This window comes from Miscanthus floridulus, chromosome 3 (genome assembly GCF_019320115.1).
Source record: "Miscanthus floridulus cultivar M001 chromosome 3, ASM1932011v1, whole genome shotgun sequence".
Classification (NCBI taxonomy): Eukaryota; Viridiplantae; Streptophyta; class Magnoliopsida; order Poales; family Poaceae; genus Miscanthus; species Miscanthus floridulus.
Genome location: NC_089582.1, coordinates 12,649,831 through 12,672,025, shown reverse-complemented (window position 1 = coordinate 12,672,025; position 22,195 = coordinate 12,649,831). Strand labels below are relative to the sequence as shown.

Here is a 22,195-nt window from a genome sequence, read left to right as displayed (position 1 = left end):
TTGCTCGAATCGTCCTTGGGGGCATTGATGGCACCGCCTGGCGCTAGATGGGCCCAAGAGGCGGCAGCAGGGGTGCGCCCTGGTGCACCCGCCCCTGGGTGGCGTTCGCCCGCGACCTACTTCGCCCTGGTGCTCTGTGGGCATGGGTCGTGTCCCCGTAGGTTTGGGCCCAAGTTGATCAGGGGAGTGGGCCTTCTCTTGTATTCTTTTGTATAAAGTATGCTTTTACGCTTTTTGGGTTGTGCCTTTTGCCCTTATTTTCCCGTATTCCAAGCATGTGTCCTGTATAACAATGATATTCCAATACATGTGGAAATACGTTAATATGAATAACATATATGTGCAAGACGTAGTAGTTCTCATGTTTTTTTTGTCTCTTAATTGACGGTCGAATTTGGTCGATAAGGACCACCACCAACTCCCTCTCGCACACACGCGCAGGCGAGCAAAAATGCAAAAAAGTTAGAGCCTTCGAAGACTCGAACTTGTGGTTTGTTTTTTTTTAGTATAATAAATTTTATAGACCAGAGGCGGATCTAGGCTGGCCCAACACGGGTGGACGCAAGGAGCAGACAGGCGGACCTGGGCCGTCCCAACGCGGACAGGAGATGGGCACAGTAGGCGCTTGGGCTGGCCGAACGCGGGGGACGCAAGAAGCAAAAAATTCAATCTTCAAAAAAATATAGGTTCACAAGTCAATAGTCCACCACTAAGCTAACAGTAACTTCGTGTCTAACATTACATTAGATTATTTATATATTTTTCTGAACTGCTACTCAGGACCTGCCAAACAAACTCGAACGAAGAAACGGCTAAAACAAAAGTTGTAGATCTCGATGAGTTTTGAAATTTTGTTGTTGAAACCTTTTTCATTTGAAATCATTTGCTCTCCCAAAATTTTGTTCGAATTTCTCATATTTTGAAATTCAAATTTTCAAAATAAAGTGTGAAGGAGAAATGACCAAAATAAAAGTTATAGATCTTAATGTGTTCTATAACTTTGTTGTTGACGACCTTTTTATTTGAATCATTTACATTTCTAAATTTGAGTCTAAAGTTCCCATATATTAAAATTCAAATTTTTGAATGGTTGAACAAGTGTGGGTTCTGTTTTCAATCTCTGACTAAAATTTGTAACTAATCTTTCTCCCTCATATTAACTTCAAATGTGATGATTCTTTTTCCTAAAAGTTTCTAAAATCATGATCTATCAATTCATGACGTTCCTACTGCTTTTTTATCGTTGTTTATTGGTTATTTTATTTTCTCAAGCAAACAGAGAATGGTCGTTGTGAAACCACCTTAGAAAAAATGTCTTTCATACTCCAAAACTTTTTTAACAAGCAATAGCCTACATATATGTTGTTGTGTAGGAGTTTCAAAATTTTTGGAACTTATTTGTTATTTTCTATCGTTTAAATGAATTTCTACATGTTTACCAAAAGTAATTTCAAATTGAACTGTGCGTACTTCCAATATGATTAAAAAAATTATAAAAAATATATGTATGCTCATAAATTTCACTCTATCCCATATCCCAGAGTTGTTGGAGGAAAGCATTTGTTTGCTAGGGATAATTCATCCTTTTATTTCTAAATTATCATAAAATAATTATGATAATTCTAAATTTTATCAAAACATCTTAAACTCTTATAAAGCAAAACCCCACTAGCCTATTTTTTCTCAATCCACAACCCTCCACATCATCGTTCCCTCCTGGCCCACGCTTCTCAAGTTCTTATCTCCGTCGGATCTTCCTGTTCCTTTAAATCTGTCCATCCATGTGGCAGAAGAATTGAGTAGTCACCAAGCATTATGTTCATCATCCTCTCACTAACCATTAATTGCTATTTCTAGGCTAGATCACTGACTTGCCTGCATAAATCGATCTACACTGGCAGTTTTCTTACATGGATGATTTTCGAGAATTTTCAAATCCGGCTAAAAAAAATAGCAAAGTTTTTTTTTCATGACCAGGGACATGTGTTGTGAATCCACGGCAAGTGATGTCCACAACTGCTCCATAGGGATTATTGTCTCCACTCTCCACTGACTTCTTTTCTCATGGTTTGGTTACTCGCCTATTGGGATTCTTACATGATTAGATGAGTGTGTGATTTGAATCCCTGTGACGGCAAGCAAGCACAAACCATGTCAGGCTTCCACTTCCCTTCCGTTAATTGTCACGTACGCGGTCACCTTTACCTTGTCAGGGAGTTTATTTATTTTATTTAAAAAACTTACTGCATTCTTTTCCTTTCAGCTTAGACATAAGTGCTGGAACTGGAAGCGATGAATCATGCAGCTTCTGACTTTATATTTCTTTTCAGAAACAGTGGTAAACGAGCTTCAGATAAAATTATGGTGGCTGATCTGGCCAGTTGGTGCAACAATAAGTCACCAAGGTAAGGGCTGCGTCTGGGTTCCATCAGTAACACTGCTCTTTTGTGTGGGGTTAGCAAGGCTGTTTTTGTCTATTTTCTTTCCTTTATCAGAAGGTAAACCAGCTCTCTAAGAGACTGCATGTACAGGTTCCTCATGGCAGAAATGGTGGGTTCAGCTATTTTTCAGGAGGCCGTGAGCTCTCTTCTATCCTGTTAGGAAAGCGTGAGGACAAGGACTCTGAAACGTACATCATCGAGAGGCTCAAGATGGCGCTCTCCGAATTGGAGTTTGCTCTTGAGATATCTGCTAAGCTGCCAATCACAGATGTGTCACTGCTTCGTCACAGGAAGGTGTTCAAACATGCCTACATAGAGGCCACGCATCTGCTCAACAAACACAAGCCACGTTCAGAGCAAGAAGGCCAAGAGACTGAACATATTAATCATGGTCGAAGTCTGTATACTTCTCATCTCTCATTCGTCTGAACAAGGACCAATCTTCGTGTTTGAGTTGCTCCGATGTTCAAAGATTTGAATGGCTTGCAGATTGTGCCAGGAAATTTGTATGAGATGTGGAGTCAAGCTGTCAACTACGCCACTACAACTTTTGCAACCCTCTCGTCCGGCAACTACTTGAAGGCAAGACCCTTGGGTATGGAAGGGTGCAAGGAACCCAAGTCCGCCAATATGTGGCGAAGGGCGTGGCATAGAGGTGGAGCTACAATATCAGTATGAGGATCACAAGATGCCAGGGAAGGGTTCCAATCTAGCATTGGTGCTACGACTATCAGAAAGCATAGACATAGTAGGGATTGCTATAAAATGCTTGCAGTCATTGGCATCTCAGTTCAAGCTTAACACTGACTTTGCAATGGGAGAACTACTACCAAATTTACAAGACATCTCCAATTATCCATATATTCCTGCGGTGGTTGGCATTCGACCACAGCATATATGACAAGGTGATATTTTGCTCCCAGATCCTGTATGTTGCAAAACAAATGGACAGGGACTTGGTGCTACCGACATCATTTCATCAGAGTCATCACACATACTTCCAGAGCCTGTTATATATGCCAGTTTTCGAAGCAACATTTCAGCGCTAGAGTACAACTTTCGTGGATCAACTCATGAAGTGAACAGAAATGCCTTGAGAGGCTTAACAACTTTGGAGCTAGCAGCTGTCATTGCGCCTCATCTTGTGCAGGAATACCAACAACAGAGTCATGCATATGAGGTGATTGGATTGAAAGAACAGCGTAGAGATGGTAGCACACAACAGATGACTGAAATGGTAAGATCAGAGGCGATAGGCCGTTTCACCCGTCAGCCAGAACTGACAGACTATGGAGTGACGATGCTCTGGATCTCTGCACATGGTTCTGCTTACTATGGTGTGCGGAAGCTTAGCACTGAAAACTCCAGGTCCAAGACACCAAGAGTTACAAATAGAAGGCGTAGAAATTTGTAGTATGTTTATATACTTTGTCCTGTTGCTCTATATAAGGTGTTTCAGGGACCTATTCTTTTTTTTAACATTATGACTAGCATTAATGCCGTGTGCTGTCTTTCAATAAAAGATATATTTTTAATCTGTACTCTGTATTTTGTGCTCAATTTAAGATGCAAAAATCCTTCTACTATTTTGAGGATTTGAACCTTGAGATATAAGGTATTTTCTTTTCTTGGCAACTAGCTTATTACACACACAACTTGTGTACAACAACAACAACAACAAAGCCTTTAAGTCCCAAACAAGTTGGGGTAGGCTAGAGTTGAAACCCATCAGAAGCAATCAAGGTTCAGGCACGTGAATAACTGTCTTCCAAGCACTCCTATCTAAAGCTAAGTCTTTGGGTATATTCCATCCTTTCAAGTCTCCTTTTATTGCCTTTACCCAAGTCAACTTCGGTCTTCCTCTGCCTCTCTTCATGTTACTGTCATGGCTTAGGATTCCGCTACGCACCGGTGCATCTGGAGGTCTCCGTTGCACATGTCCAAACCATCTCAACCGGTGTTGGACAAGCTTTTCTTCAATTGGCGCTACCCCTAATCTCTCACGTATATCATCATTCCGAACTCGATCCTTTCTTGTATGACCGCAAATCCAACGCAACATACGCATTTCCGCGACACTTAGCTGTTGAACATGTCGTCTTTTCGTAGGCCAACATTCTGCACCATACAACATAGCAGGTCTAATCGTCGTCCTATAAAACTTGCCTTTTAGCTTCTGTGGTACCCTTTTGTCGCATAGGACACCAGACGCTTGCCGCCACTTCATCCACCCTGCTTTGATTCTATGGCTAACATCTTCATCAATATCCCCGTCCCTCTGTAGCATTGATCCTAAATATCGAAAGGTATCCTTCCTAGGCACTACTTGACCTTCCAAACTAACATCTTCCTCCTCCCGAGTAGTAGTACCGAAATCACATCTCATATACTCAGTTTTAGTTCTACTGAGTCTAAAACCTTTGGACTCCAAAGTCTCCCGCCATAACTCCAGTTTCTGGTTCACTCCTGTCCGGCTTTCATCAACTAGCACTACATCGTCCGCGAAAAGCATACACCAAGGGATGTCCCCTTGTATGTCCCTTGTGACCTCATCCATCACTAAAGCAAACAAATAAGGGCTCAAAGCTGACCCTTGATGTAGTCCTATCCTAATCGGGAAGTCATCCGTGTCTCCATCACTTGTTCGAACTCTAGTCACAACATTGTTGTACATGTCCTTAATGAGCCCGACGTACTTCGTTGGGACTTTATGTTTGTCCAAAGCCCACCACATAACATTCCTTGGTATTTTATCATAAGCCTTCTCCAAGTCAATAAAAACCATGTGTAGGTCCTTCTTCTTCTCCCTATACCGCTCCATAACTTGTCTTACTAAGAAAATGGCTTCCATGGTTGACCTTCCGGGCATGAAACCAAATTGGTTCATAGAGACCCGCGTTATTGCTCTCAAGCGATGCTCGATAACTCTTTCCCATAGCTTCATAGTATGGCTCATCAACTTAATTCCCCGGTAATTCGTACAACTTTGAATATCCCCTTTATTCTTGTAGATCGGTACCAATATACTTCTCCTCCACTCATCAGGCATCTTGTTCGATCGAAAAATATGGTTGAACAGCTTGGTTAGCCATACTATAGCTATGTCCCCGAGACATCTCCACACCTCGATTGGGATACCATCCGGTCCCATCGCCTTACCTCCTTTCATCCTTTTCAACGCCTCTCTGACCTCAGATTCTTGGATTCTCCGCACAAAGCGCCTATTGGTGTCATCAAAAGAGTCATCCAACTGAAATGTTGTGTCCATATTCTCACCATTGAACAATTTGTCAAAATACTCTTGCCATCGATGTCGGATCTCATCCTCCTTCACCAAGAGGTGCTCCCTTTCATCCTTAATGCACTTAACTTGGTTGAAGTCCCGTGTCTTTCTCTCACGAACCCTAGCCATCCTATAAATGTCCTTCTCTCCTTCCTTCGTACTCAGATGTTGGTAAAGATCCTCGTACGCTGTACCCTTTGCCACACTTACAGCTCGTTTTGCAGTCTTCTTTGCCACCTTGTACTTCTCTATGTTGTCCACACTCCTGTCATGGTACAAGCGTCTATAGCATTCTTTCTTCTCTTTAATAGCCCTTTGGACTTCCTCGTTCCACCACCAAGTATCTTTAGCCTCGCGTCCCCTTCCCTTGGTTACTCCACACACCTCTGAGGCTACCTTCCGAATGTTGGTTGCCATCTTGTCCCACATATTGTTTATGTCGTCTTCTTCCTTCCAAGAGCCCTCTTTGATAACCCTTTCCCTAAATACCTCTGACGTCTCCCCTTTCAGTTTCCACCACTTTGTTCTTTCAATCTTAGCTTGTTTATCCCTACGGGCCCGTACCTGAAAACGAAAATCTGCCACCAAAAGCTTATGTTGAGAAACAACACACTCTCCTGGTATCACCTTGCAATCCAAGCATGCTCGTTTGTCCTTTCTTCTTGCGAGGACAAAGTCAATCTGGCTACAGTGTTGTCCGCTACTGAAGGTCACTAGATGAGATTCTCTCTTTCTAAAGAAAGTGTTGGCTATCATCAGGTCAAAAGCTACCGCGAAGTCCAGAACTTCCTCCCCCTCCTGATTCCTACTACCATACCCAAAACCTCCATGAACTGCCTCGAAACCTGCGCTTGTAGTACCTACATGCCCATTAAGATCTCCTCCTATAAAAAGCTTCTCACTACTAGGTATAGCTCTAACCATGCCATCTAAGTCTTCCCAGAACTGTCTCTTAACACTCTCGTCGAGGCCTACTTGGGGGGCATACGCACTAATTACGTTCAAGACCATATCACCAACGACAAGCTTGACTAAGATAATCCTATCTCCTTGCCTTCTCACTCCCACCACACCATTCTTGAGGCTCTTATCAATCAAAACTCCTACTCCATTTCTATTCGCGACTGTCCCTGTGTACCAAAGCTTGAAACCTGTATTGTCCACCTCCTTCGCCTTCTGACCCTTCCATTTAGTCTCTTGAATGCATAATATATTTACACGCCTCCTAGTCGCGGTATCAACTAATTCTCTTAACTTACCAGTAAGTGACCCTACATTCCAACTACCTAAACGGATCCTAGTTGGTTCGACTAGCTTCCTTACCCTTCGCACCCGTCGACTCAGATGCGAAGACCCTTGCTCATTTTTCACTACACCCGGGCGCCGATGTAGCGCACCACTAAGGAAGCGACGACCCGATCCTTGGTTACTTGACACCATGCCCAGATCACGACACGGCGCGTCACGGGGGTGACGACCCGGCCCTTGCCCATTTAACACCATACCCGGGTTCCGATATGGCGCGTCGCTAAGAGGGTTACGCCCCAACGATTTTCTTTCGGGTTTCATCTCCATTAAAGTGGCTAAGTTTTACATTGGCTCGCCACGCCTAACACAACCCTCCTCCTTTACCAGGGCTTGGGACCTGCTATGCTGGGACACCAAAGGCGCCCCACCATAGGCGGAGTTACACACACAACTTGTGTGAGATCTCAAAATTGGATTTGTGCTAAAATTCAATTCAACAACAATATTTCTCAACGTGAACGAAGGAAGGAAACTATTGCCATCTGCAGTGGTAAGTTTTCAAAGGTTTCTCAAAATACCAGTTTATGAAACACTGCAATAGCATAACACAAGGTTTACTGCACATCATAACAGAACACTACTGACAAGTGGTTAGCAAAGGACAACCTCAAGATGGTAGCAATCCATTACGCGAGAAGAGATATACGCTAGTTCCGAGTTGCTAAATGCTAACTCAGTGTGTTAAACAACAGCAATCAATGGTATTGCAAATATCTGTCAAATCATCAGCTCTGAATTTGCAGTTTTCAGCATGCAGTTTTCAGCAATCAATGGTATTGCAAATATCTGTCAAATTGCTGATTAGTCAATTAGCTGGTATAAAAAACAAATTCTCAATCAGATCATGAGCTAGGTTTTGCAGAGTTCATGCTGTGTGGCATATGCTAATCTATGCAACCTCTATATATGGTGCTTCATTTTATGAAAAGTTGACAAGCTAATTCCAGCACATGCTGAAACAGTCAGTCAGATAACTTTTACCCTTTCAGATGCATTCTCATGTTGCGCAAACAAATGGAGCAACATACCTCAAATGAACCATTCAGTTCCAAGTTCATGGTTATGTACAGAGACTGTACTATGATTTGAACATGCATATTCAGTTCCAAGTGCATTTCAGAAAAAGCTGAAACAACCATCATCAATGCAGAAGTACAAAAAGACTAATTTGAAACAGTCAGATTCAAGTTTCAATTTTCAAGTCAATAGAACCACAAAATAAATTCTGTTCCAAGTGCACTCTTAAACCACCAATGCAACTAACTCTAAACCTCAAACATAGTCTCCATAGTCATGATCATAAACAAGTGATGGAAAACATAAGGTCCATAGCTGGCCATCATGGCTTACAATACATGAAATTAAACTACCAAACATAATACTAACAAACATTACAAAGCATTAGCTCTGCAAGACGCTAACTGCAGTACATTAAGCTTGGTGGATTTATAAATTGGACAGGTGCTACAATATTGCAGCTTGGCAGTGATTAATTTGTCTGCTGGCGATTGCAGTTTCCTGGTAGCACAATCTGAAAAGCACCAAGCATAAGAATTATAAAATTGTAGTAGAACAAAAAAGTTGTTAAAGACGAAACGATAAAGAGTGCCGACTGTGTAATATCAACAAGCAGGGTAAATTAATGTATAAGCCAGAATGCTACAAAATATTAATAATATATAGTTTCTTAGTGCAACTTCCGAAGGTAGTCAAGGTCTGGTTTTTATGGCACGAGATTTAGAACTGACATAGTACAAGATATATGAAAATAATAGATCAACAATGATTGGGTTGAGGGAAGAACAACATCCAGCATGACACATCTTGGTAGTTTATCAAATTCTACTTAAAAAATCGATGCCAACCACAATCAGATGTGATATTCATAATTCATAATAATGTCATATATTTAGTTTCTCTAAAACAGACCAAGATTGTCACTAATATTAAGTTTTATAGATAAATACTATTTGGATTCTAATAAATATATACAAAATCAAAAGTAAGATAAGAAAATGCATAGAAGTGCAATGTTAAGTTTTACAGATAAATATTATTTGCATTCTAGTAAATATATACAAAATTAGAAGATAAGAAAACTCATACAAGCTCTACATTGCACGATAACATCTACGCAATGGACTAGAATGTACCTGGAGTGTAGAAGCTCATGAATGGGAAGATTGTGAATTCAGTCACAAGCTCAGTTATCCTCTTCTTGAGACCTGACCTGAGGTCCAATGCCAAGGTACCGGCCTCTGTGCTGAGACAGATGACACCAATACCATCAGCGAAACCAACCGCAAGGGTTGTGCGCCACGGATTGTCAATGCGGATGACCTTGTATTGTACCCATCTAGTAAGTCCCTCGGGATCCACTTTTCTTGACCACAAGTAAAGGCTTGAACACCTGAACGATCCTCAGTTACAATGAGAACATCAAACCATGTAAGGCGCATCGATCATAGATAAGCAATTCTTGTCCAGATCAAGATGACAAAGAGGATGCGGCGCCAGAGATTGCAGACGACGGAGGCACGGACGAGGTGCGCGGGCTCGTCGGGCGGGACGCGGAGGAGGATTTCTGTGATCGTGTCTTCGACGAGCACTGGCGGCGCCGTGTGCAGCGGCGTCATTGCTGGCAGCCTTCTACTTGGTGAGATCTGAGAGGAGATTGACTAGGCTTTGGTGGAGATTCGCCGATTTGGGGAAGAATGCGGAAGAGCGACTGAGCGAGGCGATATGCTGGTATGTGCTCTCTTTTCTTTTTCCCTTCTTGTGTGGGCCTCACCTCACTGAACGGCCTTTCTATTGATTGATTGAGTGGCACGAGGCCTCATTTCTTCGGGTCGTCATATGCCTGACCGAGGCTTTACTGATTGCGGGCTCTTTTTTTTTTTTTTTGTAAATGTTGTGGGCTTTAGAGGAAGCAGCGTACTCATCATTAATTAAATGCCACATAAGACTCCTCTCTCGGTCGGAAGACTTTGTTCTTTTTATTAGAGTTCAATTTATCTAGAAGTTATGTTTGTCGTGATTCAGGTAGACATGTTTGTAGCGGCCCAACAAGCCTGCCTCCTCCTCTGGTACGTCTCCCACATCTCTCTCAAAAATATCTTCCTACTCGCTCGCCTATTGCACGCTTCACAGCGCCGTGCGGCCGTCAGCCCGCCCTATTCCGCATTCTCCGCAGCGGCCATCTCCCCCCGCGCATCCTCATCCTGCGCTACTCATTCCTCGCTCTTGCTCGTCGCGCGCACCACCTGCGCCTCTTATTCCTTGCTCCTGCAGTCCCACCGACGCCGTCGGACCCGCCGCCCGCCTCTGCTGGTGCTGGTGGTGCCATCACGCGCCTCAGGTGGTCCCCACCGAGCCAAGGGCACCCACGATCGCGGCCTGTGCTGGTGGTGCTCACGCTCCCTCTCGGCACCGGCTCCCTCTCCGAGGCCGGAATAAACCAGCCCTGGCCTCTCCCTCCCCCTATGATGTTTACAGTGTTTCAGATGTCATATCAGAGGTATGTTGTTAGTGTTTCATATGGATGTTGCAAAAGTAGATCGGGATGTCGTATATTTGTTCCAAGTGTTTTCAGAGGCATGTTGCAAGCATTTGTTCAAAATGTTTCATCTATTTCAGACGTATGTTGCAAGCGTTTGTTATCTGAATGGATGTTGCACATGTTTCACATATATGTTGCAAGAGTATATTCCAAATGTTTCATCTATTTCAGTCTTATGTTGCAATAAGTGTTTTCATGTTGCAAGTTGTAAGTTTTTTATCTGGACGTTGCATATGTTTCACACACATGTTGTAAGTGTATGTTTCAAATATTTCATCTGCTTTAGACGTATGTTGCATTCAAGTGTTTCATGTTACAAGTGTTTTCATGTTTTCGAGGTATGTTTAGAGAGTCATGGGAGCACAGCTCGGGCGCCGGGGGAAGGGACACGGTGAGCCGCGGGCTGGCGGATGGGGCGCGCGACGTGCTTGGGGTCCTACGGACGGGGCGTGCTCATCCTCATCCCGGCTCTTGGGTGTCGCCCGAGTGAAGAGAGAGAGAGAGAGAGGAGGAGATCAGGGGGAAGGAGCTCCGGGCGCGGGACGGGGCGAGGCGGACGAGGGCAGGGTGCATGTGCGGGCGGATGGGCACGGACGCGCGTGTGTAGCAGCGAATGGAGCAGCGGCAGGCGCGGGCGGGCGGGCTGGCGATCGAAGCCGGAGTCGCGCGATGGTGTTTTTTGATGGGCCATTCTGCTAGGCCATTTGGTGGGAGTGTGCCCAGGTTACTGTCCAGCGAAATCCTATCCCATTGGATGTCCGGGCGCCAGCAATTCATAATACGGAATTAACAAAGAGAGATAAAAGTTGTATCATTCTAGAGATATAGTTTGGGTACAATATCCAAAAGTTAGAAAACCGTGCACAGTTCTTGGTCCTATTGTCATAGATAGATGATAGAACACATATAATAACCAATTACTCCCTCAGTCCAAAAAAAAAAAGAATGCAACTACGAGCTGCATGCCGGCAAAAGTACTTCATGTTTAATTAAATTTCTAGTGAATACTATTCATATTTATGGATCCAAAATGATTTATTATGAAAATACATTTTATAATTAGTTTAATGATATTTATTTAATATCATAAATATTGATACTTTTTTAATCTATACTATAATTGATCGAACTAAAGATACTAAACCATGAGACGCCATAATATTATGCATAAAAGAGCATCAAGATCTATGATACTAAACTAGTATCATTAGATATACTATCAAATATATTTTTATGATACATTTATTTGGTGTCATAAATAATAAGTTTATTGGTTACATGGAAATTAAATTTTGAGAAAAGGAGAAAACTAAGAGGTGTGCAATCAGCCTTAACTTGGAGGAAACGCGATGGTGTTGGAGGGACCTGATAATAAGCTCCGATTGAAAATAATGGTCGGCTACAAATTTAATGTTGCGGACATCCTAGTCAAACGCAATATTTTTTTTAGATATTATAAATTTTATAATACTGGTGTTGACTTGAATTATATGGTCTTATTTCTGGTCTCCGTTGCAACGTAAGCGCACAAACGCTTTGTGGTATTTAAAAATTAAAATGGTGCAGTAGGTTGCTGAAAGAACATATATGGTAACTTAAGGATAACACTCCATTAGCATTTATAGTAATGACAAAAGTGACGGAACAATTAGACAAACAACGCAACTTCGTGGAAAGCAAGACGAAGCTTCTGCTACATTGTCATTCCTGTGGAAAACCAGAAGGATGCAAACCGTTTTATAGTTGTATACTAGTATACTGCGGGTGATGACAGTGAGTTCCACTTACATACGGAGTGGTTGATAAGATGGAGTAATCTCGCTAACTGATGGTTAAGTACTACCAGTAGCTAATTAAAGAGTAAAGACCACGGTACATTTCATTAAGGGACGAGCAAAACAGTACAACAGGAAGAATATGACAACACCCAACACGGAAAATATATACCATGTTTTTTTTGAGGGAACTGGAGGGGCCTTTGCCCCTACACAGATTTTATTGAAATTAAAGGTTATTTTTTTTACAGAGGAAAGATTACAGTGCAGTCCACAACAACCACTGCACACCTTCTTCACAGCTCTGCTCCTGAGCACACCTTATCTTGGAGACCTGGACCCTTCCTTCCATGGCGAAGCTGTGATCGGGGTTCAGCTGGTGCTTCACACCTTCTTCACAGCGAGGGAGGGCCTCGTCCAAAATATTGGAACGGGGTGGGAGGGCGTGCTGATGTTAGGTGGGACCAAGGTATCATCAGCTCAGAGAAAACACAAATCGCATGAACGGTGGACATTGATCCACGTGGCCTTCGATCCAGCCGTTCAGGGGTCCACGTCAGCGATCCGTGGCGAGCTGGTCTTCATGCGCAGGTGCCGAGGCAAGGCGGGGCCGGCTACATGCGCGGATGCATGCGTTCACAGGATGCCTGCGCGGCTGCATGTAGACGGCGACGGTGACAGCTCGCGGAAGAGATGCCAGTTCACGCTCCTCTTCGTGGGGCTCCCAGCTCGGGGATGACTGCACAGCGGCCTCCAGGGCACTAGCTCCTCTAGCGGCGGCGGTGAGGACGTATGAAAGAAATGTGTGGAGAGGGTCTCCGCGTGCTGTGAACATGGCCACTCCGCAACTTCCATATAACAATAGGCTCGGTCAACAGCCACGTCACGGCGGCCAATCACGAAGTGACACGTCGCCCAAGGGGCCCACGTGTCACCGACGCGGTGGACAACCGCGAGCGCAGCTAGTTCTTCCGAAAACCACTAGTCGTGGGGCCACAGGTCAGCCTAACAGCAGGTTGGGCGCGTGGTGCAAATGGCAGCATGAGCTTCGAGGGAGGCGGGCCTACTCAGTGGCGCGTCCAAAACATTGGAACGAGACGTCAGGTGGGGCTAGGATGTCATCGGCTCTGAGAAAACACAAATCGCATGAACGGTGGAGATGGATCCGCGTGGCCTCCGATCTAGCCATTCAAGATGTCCACGTCAGCGATTCATGGCGAGCTGGTCTTCATGCACAGGTGCCAAGGTAAGACGGGGCCAACTGCATGCGCGGACGCGTGCGTTCACTGGAGGGTCAGCGTGGTTATAGGGAAGCAGGCCGGATCCAGGTGTGGTTTCGATCTCTGTGGTCATTTGAGGGGGCAACGGGAGGGTGTGGCAGCTTGTTTTGTGTCATGTGTCGGCTGTTTTGTCGAAACCATGGGCTACCGGTCACGGGGAATGAGGTGAGGTGGGGCCGGCGCTGCAGTCGATGTCACCGTCGTCACGGGGAAACAGGCGCAGTAGTAGGTGAAACTAGCTCAAGCTCCTTTGTCAACTTGTGGTTGTAGGCTTGTGGCAGAGTGGCAGACACCAGAGACAGTAACGCGCAGACAACACATGCATGCGTGCCCACGAATAATAACGCAGCTAAATGTCCGTTTAGTTCCATTCAAAACCCAAAAATTTTTACGCAGTATCCATCCCATCGAATCTTGCGGCACATGTATGGAGTACTAAATATAGACAAAAAAAAAACTAATTACACAGTTGGGTGAGAAATCACGAGACGAAACTTTCGAACCTAATTAGTCCATAATTAAACACTAATTACCAAATACAAACGAAAGTGCTACAGTACCCAAAACCCAAAATTTTTCGAATCTAAACGCACGTACGCTGCCAACAAAGTATTTTACTGGTAGTACTAAACTAACTAACCCACGATGTATTCAATAGTAATGTCACCTTAGAAACAAGAGCTTTATATAAAGCCAAATGGTCACTTCTTTTCGTGTGGTGAGGGAAAAATGGAAAATATATTCAGAACACACGAATTGAACGGTGGGGCTAGTACATACAAACCTTGAGTGAAAACGTGTATGGACATTGCTTGTACACAAGTTTTTCAAATCTTTTTGAGTTGATGCATTAACATTTGATAATGATCTTTCCCAGCATACCACAGAGCAACCATCATATACAGATCAGAGCAGCATTTCTATGTGGCGTTTTTTTTATTTGGATAAGGCGTGGAACGAGAACGACGTCGAAGTGGACACAGGACACTGCATACCAAAAGTAGTCCAAATTGCAATTCTGCATGCATGTGCGGACCACGCACGTACTACATTTAATAATGCATGTTGAGGCGACGACTTAGACCAAAGAAGACTTGCAAGTCATTGCATGCTTTTCTGAAGGTGCAGAGAAGGTCCATTGTTTTGGACCACACACGTACTTACAACTAATAATGCATGATTATTGTATACTGCAAGGAGACGGAAGTTGCTAAGAAGCATCCTCAGCGCTCCCTTTACTTTTCCAGCAGGACATGTTTCTGCAGGTTCACACTACCGTACATTTTTGCTTCTCATCTCTCCTCCCTCTCTATATATAGACACATAGCGATAGACATGCATGCCGATTTGTCTGGAACTCCGTTGGTGCGCTGTTGTGAAGTGATTTATACGATGCAGACACAACCCAGACCCAGCATGTTGCAAAGGACTTTGTGCTAACAACAACGTCTCCTCAGAGTTATCGGACATATTCCCAGAGCAAGTTATTCTTTGGGGGTTTGACTTCTATATACCAGCACTAGAGTCCAGCACGCGTAGCTCATTTGATGAGGTGGGCAGAGGTTGGAAGCCACCTCTGCGAGTGGCCATTGTGTTCAGGCCCCATGTTGGGGGTACTTCTAATGTTGTGAGGTTTTTAGAGTACATTTTTGATTTATGGAAAAGGCGACAGATGGATAAAGCCAGTAATTACACTTATGCAGTAGAGAGGATCGGACACGATGCTGAGAATGAGAAGTGGATAAATGATGTCAGCGTACAGGAAGTGGCCGAGACAATAAAATCAAACGCAATAAACTGTTTCTCACGTCAGCCAGAGCTGTGGGAGTACAGTATACTGTGGAACTCTCGACACGGTAGTGCATTGTTTACTGTGGAAAAGGGAAGCGTGGAAACAGCAGGTAATATGGTTACCTCACGAAGTTGAGACGGACACCAGGCAAAGACTATGTGACGTGTAGGTAAAATGACCTGTAATGCAATAATACAAGCTGACGCAAGTCATTGTATTTAGAAGATACAATATCCTCGCAATGGGAAAGCTAATCCCATCTGCAATTGTTTACTGCCAATAACCTCACAAGCTTTTGCAAGTCATTGCATTCAGAATTTACGCAGCAGCTTCCTCCGTATGTCGTCTTCGTAGGAACAGAACCATCCTATACACTGCACATATCTCGAAACCTCCACTTGTACATCTATAAATAAAGCTAGCTTGCCCCATCGACGAACACAACAACCACCATCAGTACACGCCTTGAAGGTTGAAAGTGCTCCTGTTGTTGATCTCATCTCATGTCCTCCATCATGCTTGAAGAGCAACTAGCAAGGCTGTGATTGATGGGCATGCAGCAGCAATAATCTAGTGGAGAATTAAGGTGTAAGGACCACGCATATATATTAATCTTCATCATCATGTGTGTGTCAAATTAAAATAATTCTCTTTTTCTACAGGCGGAGAGGACTATACTGTGTGTAGCTGCCCCTGCCATTGTGAAAATGGCGTCGCCAGTCATTTTTCAGGAAGCCGTGAACAGAGGTGTCACCTTTGGGTTGGCCAGGTGGGATGAGAAGGCATCCCAAGGCCACTTGAAGGAGAGGTTGGAGATGGCAGCCAACGAGCTGGAGCTTGCGCTTGAGAGGTCAGCAAAGCTGCCCATCACAGATGTCTCCCTGCTTCAGCGCAGGAAGATGATCAAGCGTGGCTACGTTGAGGCCATGGAGCTGCTCAAGAAGGACAAGCAGCAGGCGGTGCCTCCAGGGCAGGAACTCCAGGTTGCTCAAGGGGTAAAGCGCAAGCGATGGTTTGATTGTGCTAAGAACATGTCCTTGAAACCTTTTGTTGCCTTGAGCACAGATGCTGTTCGAAGATTTGAATGGTATGCAGATCATGCTGGCAGGTTTGTGAGGGACGTGGAGTCTGGGTGTTCGCTTCATCACAACACCTTTTGCAACCCTATTGTCAAGCATCTCCTTGAAGGTAAAACTCTCCGGTACCATCGTTTGGAGCAAGGAAATAACCTGCGACGAAGTTTCTACATATTTCCCATGTATTCTGATGAGCGTGGAGTAGAGGCACAGCTAGCATACTCTTACATGGATAGCACAATGATAGAGAAAAATTTTCTTCTGACGTTGTCCCTACGACTATCAGAAAACACAGACATAGTTGGGGTTGCTATTAAAGGATTGCAATTATTGACAGCTGAATTCAAACTTGCGGCTGAATGTGCAACGGGAGAACTCACCCTGCTATCTACTATTTCACAAGACGCTGCCCAATTCTATGGGCCTCCGTTGGTGCGCTCTGAAGAGTTTTTTATCAAGCAGACACAAATTGCTCGCCCAGACCCAGCATGTTGCAAAGGAAGTAGGCACGGACTTTGTGCTAACAACAACGTCTCCTCAGAGTTATCGGACATATTCCCAGAGCAAGTTATTCTTTGGGGGTTTGAGTGCTCTATACCAGCACTAGAGTCCAGCACGCGTAGCTCATTTGATGAGGTGGGCAGAGGTTGGAAGCCACCTCTGCGAGTGAGAATTATCTTCAGTCCCCATTATTTCTTTATTTTTTATTTGATGAGGTGGATAAAGCAGTACTTTATTGATTTATGGGAAAGGCGGCAGATGGTTAAAACCAGTAATTACACTTATGCAGTAGAGAGTATCGGAGACGATGTTGAGAAGTTTATAAATGATGTCAGCTTACAGGAAGTGGCCGAGACAATAAAATCAAAGGCAATAAACTGTTTCTCACGTCATCCAGAGCCGAGGGAGTACAGAATAGATTGGGCCTCTGTACACGGTGGTGCATCGTTTACTGTGGAAAACGCAAGCGTGGAAACAGCAGGTGTGCCCAGAACCAGGAAAAAGGTACAATACGCGATCGAGCAAGAACAAGGACAAGTAGCAGGAGGTAACTAGCTAGCTAGGTCGCTTTTATTTGTGCTTGCATTGCCCCGCAACTTAAGGTAGTGTGGTGTATGTTAAGGTAGATCGAGTGGTGTCTAGTATTTCGATCATTTGTCCATCATATGTAATATGCACATGTCTTCTGGCAGAGAAATATATAAAACTATATAATTCTGCTACCAACTACCGTGGTACATCTACGTAAATAAATCCATATAAATCCTGCGTGGATTCTGCGTATTAAGGCGCTACTATATACGGGCCAAATCCGTTTGTGCCGCGTGGTTCTCTCGTGCGTATCCCGGCCTGACTTTGGGTTTAGATCCACTTGTTAAGGCGCGGAAAGCCGTGTTCCTTCTCAGCTCACGCTTTCCTGATTGATTTGAAAGACCCTACACACCACCGTATCCTTGGCTTTCTTCCCACTTTCAAAGAACTGGCTATCATTCTTTCTATTCTATCTCCTCGCTTGAGGTCTTATGCTTCTTCTTAAAGGGGTTATGCCACTCCGAGTCCATCAGTGTTGAAGGAATGGACAGAGACAGGCAAAGACAAAGTGCTGATTTGACTACTGATAGAGAGCAGAGCTAGAGACAAGATGCCTAGGACCTGGAGGAGATCCATAAGAACCAAGTCGTGGAGAAGATAGCATCAAACTGGAGATAATAAACCTAACTCTCCGTGCTTTAATCGAGAATGGATACAGGGTCGTCGAGCGAAACCTTTATTAGGGGGTAGACCTACCTTGTTTTGTTGACTTATTGCTTTCCAGCAAAGCGTGCCGGCCCTATCTCTAAAGCACCAAACTTCCACATTTTAGGAGATGCCCTATCTTCCCTTAAAGAGCCAGCTTATTGAATAGAGCTGTCACTCCTTACCTTATCTAAGACCCCTTCGGGATATCTTTTGAAAACCTTTTCTCTGAAAAGAATAGATCGATCCCTTGCCCGCTCGATTAAAGAAAGTGGGATCTGGCCTTGCATTTTTGAGATAGGGCTCCCTCACGGCATTCTTGCTCTTGCATTTGAAAGTAGAATCGGGATTCCATCTATAGAAAGGTACCGAATGGAACTAGTGAATGTGTATGCCGAACGTAGGCAGGTATACCTGACCTTTGATATTAAGCTATGATCTCTCTTCTCTCTCTTGAAGTTCCCACAAAGCGACTCTGAACCTAAGACCGGGTTGTGGGATGTCTTTTGATATTCTAAACAAAGAAAAACTACATTTTTTTTCCTTAAATGAAAGAAAAGGTCGAGCTTAAGCCGATTCCATTGCGGAAAGAAAAGAGGCTCTCCCATTCCCACCTGGTAGTAAGACATCCCGGAGGGATGCCACTGTTAATAAATAATAGTATAGATAAGGGATCTATACTGTTATTTATGCGGTATATACCCCTCCGGGGCGAGGGCTCCGTTCCCTCTGCTCTGCTTCCCGGAAAGGTATAGAAGTTTATATTCTTTAATCCGGATTTTCCGGGAAGCATAGCAGAGTGATAGAAGAATTGTATCAATGAGATCAAGGGAGAGAGAAGCCTTCCTGCCAGGGAGGATTCTCTATCCCGAAGATCGTATGAACATGAAATAACTAACTAATAATCCAAAGAAGGCAAGGGGAAGCTGTGTTTTAATAAACTAGAAGGGGGGTCTCGGGGGGAAACCGGTCGCTCTCCCCTCCCCTCCCTCCCCTCCCCTCCTCTTCTCCATCGTGCGCTAGCTACCTCGACTGCTGCCGCTCGCCCCGTCCCTGCCTTCCCCTATATATATATATATATATATATATATATATATATATATATATATATATATATATATATATATATATATGCTTCACAGGTCTCGTTCGCTCGGAGCAATTCTAGAAATTTTGAAGAATTTGTGAGAGAAAAATACTGTTCCGAATAAACAAAAAAATGGATCAAGCCAGGTTTAAGGACGCGCGAACGGAGCCATAATCTCTATCTATACTGAGCCCAGCACGCGTATGGTAGCTCATTTCATGATGTGGCCGAAAGAAGCAAGAGCAGATCGAGGCGGTGGGAGGAAGACACCTCTGCTGCTGACCGCTGACTTCTGGCCTCATGCTGCGACTGAGACGCAAGATAGTTATGCACTAGGTAATTTGCGCGCGCCCATACGCGCATGATAACATCTTTACGATTTTGTTTGAGAAATGAAATAATGCTGAGATAACAAATTATTTTATCTGGCAACCCAAACAGTATATAGAAAGATCGCCACAAAAATATAGCACAAAACGCAATCACAAACCAAGGAAAAATGACCAAAAAAATAGAAGCCAGTCGCTGAATCGCAGGAAGATTCATTGTTTTCCCACCATACATAATGTCAGCCGCAAGTGTATTTCTTACAAGACCATCTGAACCGCAGGGTCCATAGTTTTCCCCAACCGCAAGTCTATTAAACGGGATAATCTAGCCAACACTGCAGTATTGGGGGGAAATCATATAAGCAGAGGTGAACACGGGAGCAGTTAAATAAGACATCAACGCAGTCATTAGCCCATTATGCACAAACATAGGAGCAGCTAAATAACACTGAAAAATGTTGTAGGAAAGATTTCCTCTTATCACTTTAAGGCCACAGGTTAATTTTGGTTGCATGATGCACCAGACATCTCTCAGACCCATTTTCATTTGTATTATTTGAATGGAAGCTAAAAATAAATGTTTTGTACAAAGCAGAAGGTGCAACAGGCAACAAGACATACTGGCCAATCTAATGCTACTCTCCGAGAAATACTGAACAGAATAGTTGCTAAAGTAAAAAAAGCATGGAATGCAATAGAGGATAATTTGAGAACAACGATCACCTCGTGGAGACTGTCCTCCATCAACTTCAAGGTCCATAACACCTCCTTCTCTAGGATCTGCAACCACCAAAAGCGAACTTTTTAGCCTTCATGTATACAGCTAAAGGACTATAAAAATTTGTCAACAAATTCGAAACAGAACTGCATTTGTAGCATGTGTTGAAGGACATCCATACAAACTTTAAAATTACTAACCAAGGCTTAACAGATACCTGGATTCCTCGGTTGAACTACTTTACAACTGTAGCTCCATTTTGAAACAACGAAAGAACTTAGCAAACTTATATTAAGAAAAATTGGTTTCGAGCATGCAACAACAATTTAAATGTAACTGAAAACAGTGGAACACACTATACTGGCATTTCATCAAACAGTTCAACGAATCTAAACTGTTTGATGACAAATTGTCTAGGAAATAACATATGCTACCTTTGGGTCAGGAACACATTCTTGCTAAGGCAAGATAACTTATAGGGGAGAGGCACAGGTGGTACCTTGAGCTGCAAATGGTGGTCGACTGCAAGTCACCACTTTCGATGCCGGGTCGCATAGGCACTGGAGTGATTGGTATTGGTATTACATAGTTCCTCCATGCATAAAGATTAGAAATCAATAAAAGATTTTTTTTATCTATCAAAGGAGAGCAATCAATTAATCTTACAGCCTTTCTGTGTTATATAAAATGAAGCTTGGAACAAACAAACTGAAAATTGCCTACATCTGTACAACTCGGATTTCGTGTGAGGAACGCAACAGTCAATGTAACATTTGATGGGACAAAACTGGTGGCAAGGCAAACCACAGTTTTCATCCATTTGAACAAATCCAAGAGAAAAGAAATCGCAATGTATCTTTATTTTAGTAAGGAAAACATATGTTATATGACATAGAATAACTTTATTGGCAGGTAGGCAACATTTCTAAAATAATGTCTAGATATGCTTCTGCAAGAGAATTAAAGTTTGAATTTGAATTCACCTTTTCACAGCAAGAAACTAAAGCTAATCCTTGTTCAGACAAAACAATAAAGTTCATCCTACGGATTCACACTTCTAAACCAACAAAAGGGAATAAAGTTCCTCCCTTTAGCTCATTAGGCTGCAAAATTGAAACAAAAAGAAAGAGGTGATATTAGCAGTCACCTAATCTCTTCAAATTTAGAGAAACAGTGTTAGCTGCAAGTCTCATCGTCTGTTTTTTCTGTATTGCTTCATTGCTGTCATTCACCTATGGTTATAAATATTATTTAGAAATGGAAAGTAATTTCATAAATTGACAAACCAGCAAGCCAACTCCTAAAGAGCGACCAACAAAAAGCTAGTAAGAAATCCACTATGGTCATGCACAGAGGCTTTTCTTCCATAGGTGCCCAGTCAATGCAAAAAAAAATGGATGCAACAAGCATGAGATTAGGCTGGTAAGAAATCAAGCGTGGTCCAAATTAATAATTGCTCCCAAAAGCATCATTAGCATAAACCATACCAGTCCACGAAGCATGACACACAGCCTGTAGCCAAATTGCAGGCGAAGCCTTTCTGCCTATGCATCAGGGCAAAGAAGCTTTAGCCGTATACATGAAAAAGTAAAATCAAAATACCTTGATATGGCAACAGCACTGCTACGCAGGCAGCGTCCATCAATTCGTCTGCCTAGCTTCTTCCTTGCCATGGCCTGCAAGCGTGCCTCCACAGCTAGCTACTCACCAACTGGGGCCAGATCGCGTACAACCCCACAGCTCGAATCTTGGATTAGCAAACCTCACAGCCTGGGTGTGCCCACCGCTGCACGGGGGGCGCCCTAGCCCT

At 43.6% G+C, this 22,195-nt stretch overlaps 1 protein-coding gene and 1 long non-coding RNA gene across 2 annotated transcripts; one reads left to right on the top strand and one right to left on the bottom strand.

The window, feature by feature from the left end:
* Positions 1 to 15,891: 15,891 nt before the first annotated feature.
* On the top strand, positions 15,892 to 17,732 carry LOC136544994 (uncharacterized). The gene is made up of 2 exons (XM_066537051.1): positions 15,892 to 16,026; positions 16,101 to 17,732. The coding sequence occupies exon 2, from the start codon at positions 16,146 to 16,148 to the stop codon at positions 17,568 to 17,570; it is 1,425 nt and encodes a 474-aa protein (XP_066393148.1). The 5' UTR covers positions 15,892 to 16,026; positions 16,101 to 16,145; the 3' UTR covers positions 17,571 to 17,732.
* Positions 17,733 to 20,293: 2,561 nt separating this feature from the next.
* Positions 20,294 to 21,545, bottom strand: LOC136544993 (uncharacterized). The gene is made up of 3 exons (XR_010780886.1): positions 21,369 to 21,545; positions 20,885 to 20,977; positions 20,294 to 20,447 (listed from the first exon to the last, which is right to left on the bottom strand). It is a non-coding gene; the product is annotated as an uncharacterized lncRNA (long non-coding RNA).
* Positions 21,546 to 22,195: the final 650 nt, after the last annotated feature.

Bases quoted from the DNA above. Each gene is read 5' to 3' on its own strand.
- LOC136544994 (XM_066537051.1), top strand. From the start codon at position 16,146: ATGGCGTCGCCAGTCATTTTTCAGGAAGCCGTGAACAGAGGTGTCACC.